The 15,000-nt window shown below is 38.5% G+C and overlaps 2 protein-coding genes across 3 annotated transcripts in view; one reads left to right on the forward strand and one right to left on the reverse strand.

Annotated features, from left to right (window-relative positions):
- The window catches only part of c7a (complement component 7a), a 13,568-nt gene extending 763 nt beyond the window's left edge, over nt 1-12,805 (forward strand). The window contains exons 4-18 of one of the 2 annotated variants that reach the window (XM_030359189.1): nt 200-341; nt 815-959; nt 1,080-1,218; nt 1,308-1,451; nt 1,542-1,785; nt 8,177-8,287; nt 8,548-8,714; nt 8,985-9,213; nt 10,072-10,243; nt 10,341-10,428; nt 10,567-10,699; nt 11,076-11,264; nt 11,545-11,641; nt 11,764-11,948; nt 12,085-12,158. In XM_030359189.1, coding sequence (XP_030215049.1) covers nt 200-341; nt 815-959; nt 1,080-1,218; nt 1,308-1,451; nt 1,542-1,785; nt 8,177-8,287; nt 8,548-8,714; nt 8,985-9,213; nt 10,072-10,243; nt 10,341-10,428; nt 10,567-10,699; nt 11,076-11,264; nt 11,545-11,641; nt 11,764-11,948; nt 12,085-12,143 — 2,244 coding nt within the window. In that variant the 3' untranslated portion in view covers nt 12,144-12,158. Of the gene's footprint in view, nt 1-199; nt 342-814; nt 960-1,079; nt 1,219-1,307; nt 1,452-1,541; nt 1,786-8,176; nt 8,288-8,547; nt 8,715-8,984; nt 9,214-10,071; nt 10,244-10,340; nt 10,429-10,566; nt 10,700-11,075; nt 11,265-11,544; nt 11,642-11,763; nt 11,949-12,084; nt 12,159-12,463 lie in introns of those variants that run through there. The other variant, XM_030359188.1, reaches the window with a different exon arrangement.
- Nucleotides 12,806-14,013: 1,208 nt separating this feature from the next.
- Nucleotides 14,014-15,000, reverse strand: part of rgs7bpa (regulator of G protein signaling 7 binding protein a) — a 9,156-nt gene continuing 8,169 nt past the window's right edge. The window contains exon 6 of the mRNA XM_030359567.1: nt 14,014-15,000. This exon is cut by the window's right edge and continues 152 nt beyond it. The gene's annotated coding sequence lies outside the window, so the exon portion shown is untranslated.

Here is a 15,000-nt window from a genome sequence, read left to right on the forward strand (position 1 = left end):
CAATCATTAAAAGTCTGCACTCTGACCTACATTTTATAATGCTATGTTAGAAAGATGTATTCTTATAATTTTACTCGATATTATAATTATTTGTATTTATTACGTTTACGTATATATATATATGCCTGTTTAGATTATTTTAATATTTTTATCATTACGTATTTCTGCATCTGTCATTCTTTTATATTTACTGATTCAGTCGAGGAGCCGTACCATGGTAGTATATGCTCAGTTTGACGGGAATCTCTGTGGTGGAGAGCCCAACGAGAAAAGGGCATGTGAGACCACGCAACACTGCCCCCTGGGGGATGGATGCAGAAACAGGTTCCGATGCCTATCAGGTCAGAACTAATGTATTTTTAAATTAAATCATGAACGATTGAGGTAGGTAAATTATTAACTCTGCCACATAGATATTCATGATGCATAGATTCTCTCTCTCTCTCTCTCTCTCTCTCTCTCTCTCTCTCTCTCTCTCTCTCTCTCTCTCTCTCTCTCTCTCTCTCTCTCTCTCTCTCTCTCTCTCTCTCTCTCTCTCTCTCTCTCTCTCTCTCTCTCTCTCTCTCTCTCTCTCTCTCTCTCTCTCTCTCTCTCTCTCTCTCTCTCTCTCTCTCTCTCTCTCTCTCTCTCTCTCTCTCTCTCTCTCTCTCTCTCTCTCTCTCTCTCTCTCTCTCTCTCTCTCTCTCTCTCTCTCTCTCTCTCTCTCTCTCTCTCTCTCTCTCTCTCTCTCTCTCTCTCTCTCTCTCTCTCTCTCTCTCTCTCTCTCTCTCTCTCTCTCTCTCTCTCTCTCTCTCTCTCTCTCTCTCTCTCTCAGGAAAGTGTATCAGTTTGTCCCTTGTGTGTAACGGCGACCAGGACTGCGAGGGAGACAGCTTGGACGAAGGTACATGTGAAGTCAGACAGATCAGTTGTCAATCTGCACATCAAACGCCGCCAAACATTCAGAACCTTGGCGTTGGGTAAGAGACTACCCTAAAAATATCTGTGTGGCCATTCAGACACATGTGCCCTAGTTCGTGGGCAAACAATAATAAAATTGATGCATGCTTGAGACCATAGGTTTTAATTCTTCTCTGAAGGTTTGATATTGTGACCGGCAAGGAGAGGGGGATTGTGATGAACACGCAGAGCTTCGGCGCTCAGTGTCGTCATATTGAAGGTCTGACAACCAACATAGTCTACAGAGTACCCCTGAGCACCCTGAGCTACAACTATGCGGTAAAGTTGGTCTCCTGAGGAATAATCTCATTATTCTGAGAATTTTCAATGATGCATTGTATTTTCTTTTCTTCTCTGTTGCTGTATAGGTTAAGGTTGAGAAAGACTTGAGCGAGGAGTTGTTCGCTAGCCATTGGGAATATTCCAAGAAAAATGTCTGCAGACAGACCGTGACCGGCACCACCACCGGATCCACCTTCAAAGACTCCTCTGAAAAACAGTCCCGAGACAAGGTGTGCTTTCAGAAACTTTTTCCCCTTTCTAGATTGTTGATATTTCAAAAAATAATCGTCAGGTGTGATGTGTGTTTTTATTTGTTGCAGAAAACTACACTGCTAGTCTTAAAGAGTAACATAGAGGTGGCTAGGTTCCAAAACCAAGCCCCGCAGTACATCCCTATATCCGAGGCCTTCTGGAAGGCTCTGAGTGGCTTGCCGGTGGTCTACGACTATACAGCCTACCGTGCGATCGTGGAACGGTTTGGAACACACTACCGCTCCGAGGGAAGCCTCGGCGGCTTCCTCAAAGCCTTCATGTACGTCAGCGAAGACAGATTTACCGCAAGTGGTGAGGAACAAAGGGGAGGAGATTTCTCTTTCAGGCGGTACTACCATGGACCTATTAAAGAAGGGTTCTACCAGGGGCATAGCGCAAAGCTAATGCAAAGCAGGCTTTTGTAGTTATTATTTTCGTTTACGTCTGTTCATTTGACGCTTCTTGCTGACAAGCAACAGCGGGTAAAAGTCAGCCGCAGGTTCGATATTCGCTGGATATTCGGTTTTCATTTACCCCGCAATCAGCTTTATCAACCCAATTGCATTAGATTACGGCTGTAGTTTGTTGAGGACAGCATAGGACACCGTATCAACAAAAATCACAGTGACATGTTGCTCCTATCGATATCTGTGCGAGAAAAGCTCTTAAATCAACGTCCTGGCTGCTGTCTGTTTTAGGGACCGTCTACAAATTACACCCCACAGACTGGTGGCAGAAACGTTTCCATGGAATTGTTTCAGGAAAGAAATCACCACAAATCACTTGAAACATATTTTCTCATTCTGATTGCTGTAGTACTTGCCAATGGTGGGCTTTTACTTACTACGGGTCATTATGTGTTGATATTTTGCATAATAGTGGAACAGGATGAAATTAATAGCTAAAATATTCACCAAAAATCAATAAAAGTACATTTTTTCATTCTGATTGCTGTATTACTTGCCAATGGTTGGCTGTTACTTACTACGGGTTATTATTTGTTGACATTTTGCATTATAGAGAATGAGGATGCAATTAATAGTTTCAAATATTCACCAAAAATCAATAAAACTACATTTTTTCATTCTGATTGCTGTAGTACTTGCCAAGGGTTGGCTTTTACTTACTACGGGTCATTATTTGTTGAAATTTTGCATTATAGCGAATGAGGATGTAATTAATAGTTTAAATATTCACCAAAAATCAATGGAAATACATTTTCGCATTCTGATTGCTGTAGTACTTGCCAATGGTGGGCTTTTACTTACTCCGGGTCATTATTTGTTGAGATTTTGCATTATAGCGAATGAGGATGCAATTAATAGTTTCAAATATTCACCAAAAATCAATAAAACTACATTTTTTCAATCTGATTGCTGTAGTACTTGCCAATGGTTGGCTTTTACTTACTACGGGTCATTATTTGTTGAAATTTTGCATTATAGCGAATGAGGATGCAATTAATAGTTTCAAATATTCACCAAAAATCAATGGAAATACATTTTCGCATTCTGATTGCTCTAGTACTTGCCGATGGTGGGCTTTTACTTACTACGGGTCATTATTTGTTGAGATTTTGCATTATAGCGAATGAGGATGCAATTAATAGTTTCAAATATTCACCAAAAATCAATAAAACTACATTTTTTCATTCCGATTGCTGTAGTACTTGCCAACGGTTGGCTTTTACTTACTATAGGTCATTATTTGTTGAAATTTTGCATTATAGCGAATGAGGATGTAATTAATAGTTTAAATATTCACCAAAAATCAATGGAAATACATATTCGCATTCTGATTGCTGTAGTACTTGCCAATGGTGGGCTTTTACTTACTACGGGTCATTATTTGTTGAGATTTTGCATTATAGCGAATGAGGATGTAATTAATAGTTTCAAATATTCACCAAAAATCAATAAAACTACATTTTTTCAATCTGATTGCTGTAGTACTTGCCAATGGTTGGCTTTTACTTACTACGGGTCATTATTTGTTGAAATTTTGTATTATAGCGAATGAGGATGCAATTAATAGTTTCCAATATTCACCAAAAATCAATAAAACTACATTTTTTCAATCTGATTGCTGTAGTACTTGCCAATGGTTGGCTTTTACTTACTACGGGTCATTATTTGTTGAAATTTTGCATTATAGCGAATGAGGATGCAATTAATAGTTTCAAATATTCACCAAAAATCAATGGAAATACATTTTCGCATTCTGATTGCTCTAGTACTTGCCGATGGTGGGCTTTTACTTACTACGGGTCATTATTTGTTGAGATTTTGCATTATAGCGAATGAGGATGCAATTAATAGTTTCAAATATTCACCAAAAATCAATAAAACTACATTTTTTCATTCTGATTAGTGTAGTACTTGCCAATGGTTGTCTTTTTCTTACTACGGTCATTATTTGTTGAAATTTTGCATTATAGCCAATGAGGATGTAATTAATAGTTTCAAATATTCACCAAAAATCAATAAAACTACATTTTTTCATTCCGATTGCTGTAGTACTTGCCAATGGTTGGCTTTTACTTACTACAGGTCATTATTTGTTGAAATTTTGCATTATAGCGAATGAGGATGTAATTAATAGTTTAAATATTCACCAAAAATCAATGGAAATACATTTTCGCATTCTGATTGCTGTAGTACTTGCCAATGGTGGGCTTTTACTTACTACGGGTCATTATTTGTTGAGATTTTGCATTATAGCGAATGAGGATGTAATTAATAGTTTCAAATATTCACCAAAAAACAATAAAACTACATTTTTTCAATATGATTGCTGTAGTACTTGACAATGGTTGGCTTTTACTTACTACGGGTCATTATTTGTTGAAATTTTGTATTATAGCGAATGAGGATGCAATTAATAGTTTCAAATATTCACCAAAAATCAATAAAACTACATTTTTTCAATCTGATTGCTGTAGTACTTGCCAATGGTTGGCTTTTACTTACTACGGGTCATTATTTGTTGAAATGTTGCATTATAGCGAATGAGGATGCAATTAATAGTTTCAAATATTCACCAAAAATCAATGGAAATACATTTTCGCATTCTGATTGCTCTAGTACTTGCCGATGGTGGGCTTTTACTTACTACGGGTCATTATTTGTTGAGATTTTGCATTATAGCGAATGAGGATGCAATTAATAGTTTCAAATATTCACCAAAAATCAATAAAACTAATTTTTTTCATTCTGATTGCTGTAGTACTTGCCAATGGTTGGCTTTTACTTACTACGGGTCATTATTTGTTGAAATTTTGCATTATAGCGAATGAGGAGGTAATTAATAGTTTCAAATAAAGTCAAAGTAAAAGCCAACCATTGGCAAGTACTACAGCAATCAGAATGAAAAAAATTAGTTTTATTGATTTTTGGTGAATATTTGAAACTATTAATTGCATCCTCATTCGCTATAATGCAAAATTTCAACAAATAATGACCCGTAGCAAGTAAAAGCCCACCATTGGAAAGTACTAGAGCAATCAGAATGAAAAAATGTAGTTTTATTGTTTTTTGGTGAATATTTGAAACTATTAATTACATCCTCATTCGCTATAATGCAAAGTTTCAACAAATAATGACCCGTAGTAAGTAAAAGACAACCATTGGCAAGTACTACAGCAATCAGAATGCGAAAACGTATTTCCATTGATTTTTGGTGAATATTTGAAACTATGAATGGCATCCTCATTCGCTATAATGCAAAATGTCAACAAATAGTGACCCGTAGTAAGTAAAAGCCAACCATTGGCAAGTACTACAGCAATCAGAATGAAAAAATGTAGTTTTATTGATTTTTGGTGAATATTTAAAACTATTAATTGCATCCTGTTTCACTATTATGTAAAATATGAACAAATACTGACCCGTAGTAAGTAAAAGCCCACCATTGGCAAGTACTACAGCAATCAGAATGCGAAAACGTATTTCCATTGATTTTTGGTGAATATTTGAAACTTTTAATTGCATCCTGTTTCACTATTATGTAAAATATGAACAAATACTGACCCGTAGTAAGTAAAAGCCCACCATTGGCAAGTAGTACAGCAATCAGAATGCGAAAATGTATTTACATTGATTTTTGGTGAATATTTGAAACCATTAATGGCATCCTCATTCGCTATAATGCAAAATTTCAACAAATAATGACCCGTAGTAAGTAAAAGCCCACCATTGGCAAGTACTACAGCAATCAGAATGCGAAAACGTATTTCCATAGATTTTTGGTGAATATTTGAAACTTTTAATTGCATCCTGTTTCACTATTATGTAAAATATGAACAAATACTGACCCGTAGTAGGTAAAAGCCCACCATTGGCAAGTACTACAGCAATCAGAATGCGAAAATTTATTTACATTGATTTTTGGTGAATATTTGAAACCATTGATTGCATCCTCATTCGCTATAATGCAAAACTTCAACAAATAATGACCCGTAGTAAGTAAAAGCCAACCATTGGCAAGTACCACAGCAATCAGAATGAAAAAATGTAGTTTTATTGATTTTTGGTGAATATTTGAAACTATTAATTGCATCCTCAATCGCTATAATGCAAAATTTCAACAAATAATGACCCGTAGTAAGCAAAAGCCAACCATTGGCAAGTACTACAGCAATCAGAATGTAAAAATGTAGTTTTATTGAGTTTTGGTGAATATTTAAAACTATTAATTGCATCCTGTTTCACTATTATGTAAAATATGAACAAATACTGACCCGTAGTAAGTAAAAGCCCACCATTGGCAAGTAATACAGCAATCAGAATGAGAAAATGTATTTCTATTGATTTTTGGTGAATATTGGAAACTATTAATTGCATCCTCATTCGCTATAATGCAAAATGTCAACAAATAATGACCTGTAGTAAATAAAATACCCCCTACTGGCAAGTACTACAGCAATCAGAATGAGAATATGTGTTTTTATTGATTATTGGTGATTTCTTTCCTGAAACAATTCCATGGTAACGTCTATGTCACCAGTCCGTGGGGTGTAATTTGTGGACGGTCCCTAAAACAGATTGCAGCCGGACTGTAATTACAGCGCTGTTCTTGCACAGATATCAATAGCAACAACTAATTTCAGTGTGATTTTTTGTCAGTACGCTGTCCTATACTGTCCTCAACATACTACACCCGTAATATAGTGCAATTTCGTTGATTAAGCCGATTGCTGGATTAATCCGATTGAGAAACTGAATATCCGGCGAATATCCAACCTGCTGCTAACTTTTACCCGCTACAAGCAACTTCGAAGTAGTCATGGGTAACGTGATTCGTTTCCTTGATTCAGTTTGCGTCTGTCAGTTCGCAAAGAAGAATCATTCAGAATCGTTCGTTCGTGTTTCCGCTAGCGGTGAATCGAATCATGGAATAGACGGTTTACAGCTGAGGCAGTCAGACTCAGCTCCTCCCTCGTTCTCAGGCCACGTTTCGTAGCAGGGTATTTATAGAAACAAATATTTCCCCCTCTCCGTTTTCAAAAATAACATTATGCACACAACATCGTTGAGTTGTCGTTTACATCAAAACGCATAAATACGCCGTCGAGCGCCATTATAACTATGCCAAACCTATGGGCGGCAGTGTAGGGAGAAGGATAAAGCCATGCAAGCCAATCGGAATCCTCAGAATCAACAACAACGAACACGAGCGTCTTCCTGTAACAAACAAACTGTAAACATAGGGCGCTCATATGACGTTAAGCATTTCCTGGTGCATAATGTGACGCTTCAGAACCTAAAACCCTGTTTCTCCCCGTTGACCCGACAACATATAACCGGCGTTTTCCGAAATCTCCACTTTTGCCTGAGTTTTTCGAAATTATCGTTTTCTGTGATGAAAACAGCGTTTTCGTGTAAATGAGAGGCCAAAACGCGTGGAAATATCTGCGTTCTCCCTTCGTGTAATCGTGGCCTCATTCTCAAACGATTCTGGAAGTCGGTCATCATCAATCAACACAACTTTAACCAAATGCAGCGGGATTGCGGGGTGTAGTTGATTATTGGATGATTAACACATCAGCAAGATAATAGACTTTATTTAGCAATGATGGTGACGGTCCCGGATGGAGAACAAACAATGAAAGAACGAGACAGATTGACGAGACATTCAAGTATTTTATCAATCTGGCATGATGACACAGAAAATACAAAGATAGCATGCACACTCGCTCACTAAGCCTGTTCCCTCTTCACCACTCACAGTCAGTGAACGAACAGCGAGTCATCAACTCAAAGTAGTGGATCTGGGAGGAGTAGAGTCTGAGAACAAACGAGACGAACGAGAGAGTAGAATCAGTTCGGTTCGTTCTTGTTAAAGATTCGTTCATTCGAACTGATTCGGTCGCAAACGACCCACTAACTACTTTGAAGTGAGTCGCCGAACAATCGCATCCTACAATAAGTGCGCGTGTGTGTGTGTGTGTAAAACTACGTTGTAAATATGTTAGGATATGTTATGGGTGTTTATGTTGGATATGTGAGGGTATATGGGATGTAGGAGTTGGATCGGTCATACAAATAGCTTTCAACCACTGTCAAACCTATTACACATACACTCTCATTTTCTGTCAATATTACAAATATTACATGAGTAGTTGATATTTGTTTTGGGTGTTATTGACCATAATGTGAAGGTGGTTTCTATGTCAAACTTTTTAACTTTGTTTCCTTGTTTGCAGCCAGCAAATCATATAAATATAAGGAATGCGACAAACCCATAGAGTTTGCTTTTATCATCCCCTTCAGCAGAGAAACATGCTCAGATGACGAGGATCAAACATCGAGTCGAAGTAAAAACATAAACACTCTCACAGACACACAAGCACACAAACCCACCCACACAAACACACACACACACACACACACATTTAAAAAAAATATTCACAAACAAACAAACACACATACATATACACGTATATACACACACACACATCTTTCTATCTATATATATATATATTTATTTATTTTAAATATATTTTTTATATATATTTATAGATGTATATAGAATTTATCATGTTAATAATTCATTTTAATCACTTTAATTTTCCAGGCAATGGCAAGAATGATATTCCATTATTATTGAAAATTGAAGTCGAGGGAGGCCTGCACATCGCAAGGATGTACAACCTAGACCTCTCTGAACCAGCCAAGAACTTGATAGCCTACTCCGACTGGGCAGACTCTGTGATATCCTTTCCTGTGGTCATAAAGCAAAAGGTCAGAAGTTAAATGCAACTAAAACAACTATAAAATTTGTAATATTCTGTTATATTTGTAATATTTGTTTTGGGAACATATATCCCAAACAAATATCACAAAACTGTATGTTTGACAAAACTGTAATGAATTCCTCATTTTATCACACTGGATTCCAAGCCTGTATTTGTACTCTAAAATAATCGAACGAGTTTCCCACACTTTCTGCTACGATACCCAAATGATCCCGTCTCGTCTCGCTGAAACACATCTCTACACGCTAACCCCCAGCTTCGGCCACTGTTCGAGCTGGTGAAGGAAGTGCCGTGTGCTGGGGTGAAGAAGCTCCACCTGCGCATGGCCATAGAGCAGTATGATGCAGAGACACACCCCTGCCACTGCCAGCCCTGCTGGAACAACGGCCTGCCGGTCCGGGAAGGCTCTAAGTGTACATGCGTCTGCAAGCCGGGGACCTCGGGCTTTGGCTGTCAAACTGGCAGCGAATTGGAGGGCCAGCAGGGTAATTTATTTTCTTTCTTAGTGTGTACTTTCTTTCATAAACATACATTTTAATCCTTAATTAATTTTTTTTATGCATATACAGTATATATAGTGAGTTTCAAGATACTCATAGACGCCTTACAATCGCGACAAAATACAAGAGTAGTAAAGCATCAAATATCGATAAAAGGTCAAGTTAAAACATTTAAAAGCGCACAAAGTAAGGTGCAGAAAGAGAGACGAGAAGTTGACACACTTTTGACTTTAAAGGGGTTTTATAAATGACGTTTTTAGATGATCTCAAAAAAAGGTGGTAAAAAAAACACCCTCAGGTCTAGTGAGGAACTTTCTGTTCCCATGGTTCAAACGGAGCACAGCTTTGAGTTGTTATGTAGAAACTTCCAGAACATCTGAAATCGGCCTCAACAGCTTAAATCCACACTAAATCATGTCCCTTCTGCTCTGCATTCATGAGATATTTATTATGTATTGTACATTCATCTTTAAATGATGATCTCAAAAATAATATTCCTTTAAATATTTTTCAAAAAGTGATTCCTGCTGATGTAAACAACATTGAATGACCACATGTGTTTGAAGTTTGTATAATTACCTTGTATTGTTTGAGCATCTTGCCTCGCCCTACAAGAGAAATAGGACTGTATATAGGACGATTTTACTAGATTGGTTATAATATTATATTAACATCACACACACACACACACACACACACACACACACACACACACACACACACACACACACACACACACACACACACACACACACAATAACACACACACACACACACACACACACACACACACACACACACACACACACACACAATAACAATTTCTCTCTTCTTGCTGTGAAGGAGTGATCCACGGCAGTTGGTCCTGTTGGTCTCAGTGGACCTCATGTTCTGGGAATCGAAGGTCACGGTCCAGGGTGTGCTCCAACCCCAGTCCGCTGAACGGTGGTCTTCAATGTATCGGTGAGACTTCTGAGAGGTCTGAGTGTGTGGACCAAGATCTAGAGTATTTCAGGTAAGCACAACCTTTAGTATTTTCTTATTGTATGTCATACAGGGAAGTAGCGGTGCATCCTATATGTGTGTGTTTGTGTGTGTGTTCTCATTCTCAGGACCCAGGAGCCAGAGTGCTTTGACTTTTCAATGCCACCCAAACAGAAGTGTGGGCCACCACCTGTTTTAATAAATGGCTTCGTTTTGGTAAATATGTTTTTACCATATCACGCTACCTCAATTATATTCAGTTTGTGGAATGTGTGAATTACTTGAATTTGTGTTATGGTATTTAATGGGAACCCAAAAGAAAAAGAAAACACTGCCTTGTATTTGGTGCTGCAGGATCCTAAGGATGTGTACCTTGTGGGAAAGAAACTGGAGTACAGATGCATTACCGGATACCATATGGTGGGTAACGCTATCATAGAATGTATGGAGGATCAGACATGGTCCCAGCGTCCAGGCACGTGTGAAGGTAAGTGCCGAAGCTCGGTAAACCTTTCTTTTACCAACATTAAAAAGGGCTTCTTAACTACGCCAGTCTCCGGATTTAAACACACCCATTCACGAGTCAATCCATACAGGGATTGTTTCTTCTTACTGCACTCTGAAAATGATGTTGCTAAAAACTGTAGCTACAACTCTAGCCACTAGGGGCTGCTAATGGGAACACGGAGTGAGTGCAGCATTAAATTAAGTTAATGTGTTGGATTACGGATGGTGACCTTTATGAGCTAAATGTAATAATGAAATCTAATAATCTGCAGCATAGTGATTTAATACTTGACAGGTGCATCCTATGACCAAGGATGTGATTTTCCTCTTTTCTCTTCTATTTCCTTATTTTTCAGCCTCAAATTGCGTGGCTGCAGTCCTCACTGAGGGTGTCATGGCCTCTCCATTGAAAGAACTCTACCGCATTGGGGAGAAGGTGACCCTATCCTGCCCACCAGGCAAGCAGATACTGGGGGAGACAGAGGTGATCTGTGACCCGAGTCTGCTCTTCTCACCCAGCCCAGAAAGCGTCCGCTGTATCGAGGGTATGACTCATTCTTGCAACATTTATTTAAATCATTATAGAATATAGAATGTATAGGAAAATAAAATAAATTACATTTATTAGAAAATGTATTGTTTTAATGACATCCATTCCAAAATGTTCTATTATTGCTAGTTAATATGTTTTCTTATCTTAACTTGAATGATAATCGGTTCGGGTTCCAAATCCACACTCTTTTCCTCATATATATGTTGAGATCACAGGGGGAAACCAAATGTGACAAAACATATTTATGCTTATGCATATTATTTTTAATACAGGGACCATTGTGACAGCTAGAGCCGCTACTGCACAATGTCAACCATGGGAGAAGTCTACCAGAGGCAAATGTGTCTGCCGGTTCCCCTATGAGTGCATGTGTGTTAAGTCGTTCACTATCACTCATCAAACCTATGTCTCTGAAACATTCTCCATCGTGCAACATTGTTCGATTGGTTGACCACAGGTTGTACTTTGATTAGTTGTACTTGTGCTCTCAGGCCTTCCCTAGAAGTGTGTGCCGCCCTTACTCAGAGAGGGCCTGTTCTGCTGAGCGTATGCAAACTGCACGCCTTGCAGTGTCTCGGCAAGAACCACACTCTGATCGAGAACAGTTTCTGCGAGTGGCCGGTGAGGGATACCGCAGACGCTTGTGGCAGCTGTGGCATTTGGGAGGCCTGTAATGGTAAGTCTCATTTTTAGAAACGGGAGGTTGTGGATGGAGTGGTTGAAGGGAGGAGGAATATTCTTTTGATAGGCTAAAAACATATGTCAATCAAAAAATACATAAATAAATAACTTAATATGACTTCATCGGACAGAGAAAGACAGCAAACAGTCAATCGGTCAGTCAACTACAACTTCTTTTACTGCAAATTAATTAATGTAATAATAAGCATTATGTAACAATTAATGATTCGTTTACTAGTAATTTACTAATGGAGTTCATGTGTGTTCAAGTTTACAAATGGTGTTCATGTTTACTTATGGTGTTCATGTTAACTCATGGTATTAACGTATACATTTTGTAATAGGTTTATGCTTCACCCTAACCCAGTAACCCTAACCCAAACCCCAACCCAATGCTAATGCAAATTCTATATAATAATGCTTCTTTCTGCATTAACTAATGTTAATTAATGGTTAATAATGTACCCTAATTGTTAAGTGTTACCTTATTGTTGTTGTTCTTTTGTACAGATCAGACCAACACGTGCCGCTGCAAGGAGGCATCAGAGTGCTTGGGTCACGAGGTCAGTGTGTGTGCGCTCGTCGGAGAGGATGACAGCACACCTGCTGCCACTATGAGCGAGTGTGAGGCGGGCCGTCGGAGGTGTACCGGGGAGAAAGTAACGGTCCTCAGCCTGCAGCCCTGTGGCCCCATGTGAAGCTGTCTGGTTATCATTTGTGTTATTCCATTACTTCACATATTTCACATATGTGTTCCTCGACACACACACACACAATTGAAGATGCATGGCAATGTATGAGGATCGATGCTAACAACAAGGATTAATAAAGAAAAACTGCCACGCTACAACATTTATTCCCTATTATTGCCTTATTTTTGCTATGTAGCAGCTATTTTTGTTTCACCCAGTTGGCTCATACTTGAAAAGCAGAAAGATATATATATATATATATATATATATATATATATATATATATATATATATATATATATATATATATATATATATGCAGTATATCGTAGGTTTAGAGTAATACAACTAAAGTGTGTCTCAATAAATAAAAGGCATGGTAATGTTGGAGAGAGATGCGGCGGTGTGAACGCTTCCTCTCCTGACTAAGCTAGACATGGCTCGGCCTGCCAACTGAAGACCCTGCTGACACACAATTTCTGTCTCTGGCTCGCCGCCTGTTTGCTTTGTGTGTGTGTGTGTGTGTGTGTGTGTGTGTGTGTGTGTGTGTGTGTGTGTGTGTGTGTGTGTGTGTGTGCGTGTTGGTCTTTGTGTGTGTGTTTATATGTGTGTGTGCTTGTGTACGCGTGTGCGCATGTGTGTGAGCATTTGTGTGTTAGTGTGTGTGTAGGTGTGTGTGCATGTGTTTGTGTGTAGATGTATGCATACGAGTGTGTTAAACGTCCTTGTATGTACTTGTTTGAGTGCATGTGAGTTCTTGTGTGTGCGTGTGTGCTTGACTGAGAGTACGCATCTTGTACTGTGTGCTGACTGTGTGACCGAGTGCCAGGGTGTTTGCCAACCTGTGCGCATGTGAATGTGTGCACACTCACAAACCACTTCAGCCCCCACCCTCTACACCAAAATAGGAAAATATCTAACGCTGCCAACAGCAGGTTATTGTGGTGCTCAACACAGAAGAAGTTCTCTCTCACATTTGCACCTCACCTCTCTCTACCTCTCTCACACAGACAAACACTGACAGACGCACAGTCTCGTTTCATCCATGTTTGCGTGGGGTTCAGTCGAGGACATTTGCCAGCATGGAACTGAAGCAAATATATCTGTTACTTGCGACGACCCTATTAGCGATAGGCCTACTGATGATTCTAAAGTGAATCCGGGTTCTTATATGTTCGTATGGCTCTCCATTTAATTAACATAGGTTATATAATTATTAAGGAGAAGAGCTGTTTCACAATGTTTTTTAACAGAATAGTTGAATAGGTTAATAAATTTCACCTGATTCGCTCCAAATCTCCAGGTGCTCCTCAACGAAACACTTCACTTTTGCAGGTCGTTGTGATGGAAAAAGGGAGGACCATTTCGACTGGTTCAATTCGATAACAAAAGGTTTTTTATTAACAATGTAAAATGACTTACAGCCTGTATCAGCTCTTACTACAGTGCCTTCACCATGCCCTAAACACAGACCACTACCATAGATGAGCCAGACCCATGCTGTCCGCCCTATGTCTGCACTGATGGCGTCAGATCACAGGAGACGCTACCCTGCTCATGTAGGGAGCCACCGGAAATGACCGCAAACGGACCTCCGCTTTGAAAATAATTCTGAGCGCATTGCGTAGAGAGTAATGTGTATATACATATAAGTCTAACATCTCAGTTTATAGATAAGATATTGTGTGCAAAGAAGTTCTTTTTTTTTCTGAGTATTGTATCGTATATTCCTCTTTGAAGCTGGAAAGAAAAAAAGTTAAGTACAGGTTTTTTTGGTTCATGGAAGACTAAAATAAGTGAAGTACATTAAGGAGAGAACAGCAAGGAACAGAAAACAAGAGACGTTAACACACACAACCAACTCTCTCTGCCTGCTGCCGGAGACGGACGCAGACAGTGAAAGTTGTGACGTTGTCTTTTCAAGTGCCATCCGTAAATATTTGGATGGAGTCTATTATTATTATTATTATTATTATTATTATTATTAATAATATTATTATTAAGTTATTACATTGTTTCTGACATAAACAAACACGTTTCTTCCTTTTACACATGAATCCTCATGTTCACCCGCTCACTGCAGTATTTTTTTTTTGAGAAAGTTATTGAACATTGACGTTGATTCGAATGATTCTGACTCCATTTTACCAAAAAAGGGAAAATCTTTTGCAAAATATCTATGCAAATAAATATGCACATAACATAATGTGCATGACTATTGTTGCCATTACATTGCAATTACAATTCATCTTTGTATTACAAAATTAAATTATAAAATGGCCAGCCTTTGAAAAAAAGAGAAGGAGACATTATATTTGAAAATGGCAGTAATAGATTGGCGGGAGACACAAGTGG

This window comes from Gadus morhua, chromosome 6 (genome assembly GCF_902167405.1).
Source record: "Gadus morhua chromosome 6, gadMor3.0, whole genome shotgun sequence".
Classification (NCBI taxonomy): Eukaryota; Metazoa; Chordata; class Actinopteri; order Gadiformes; family Gadidae; genus Gadus; species Gadus morhua.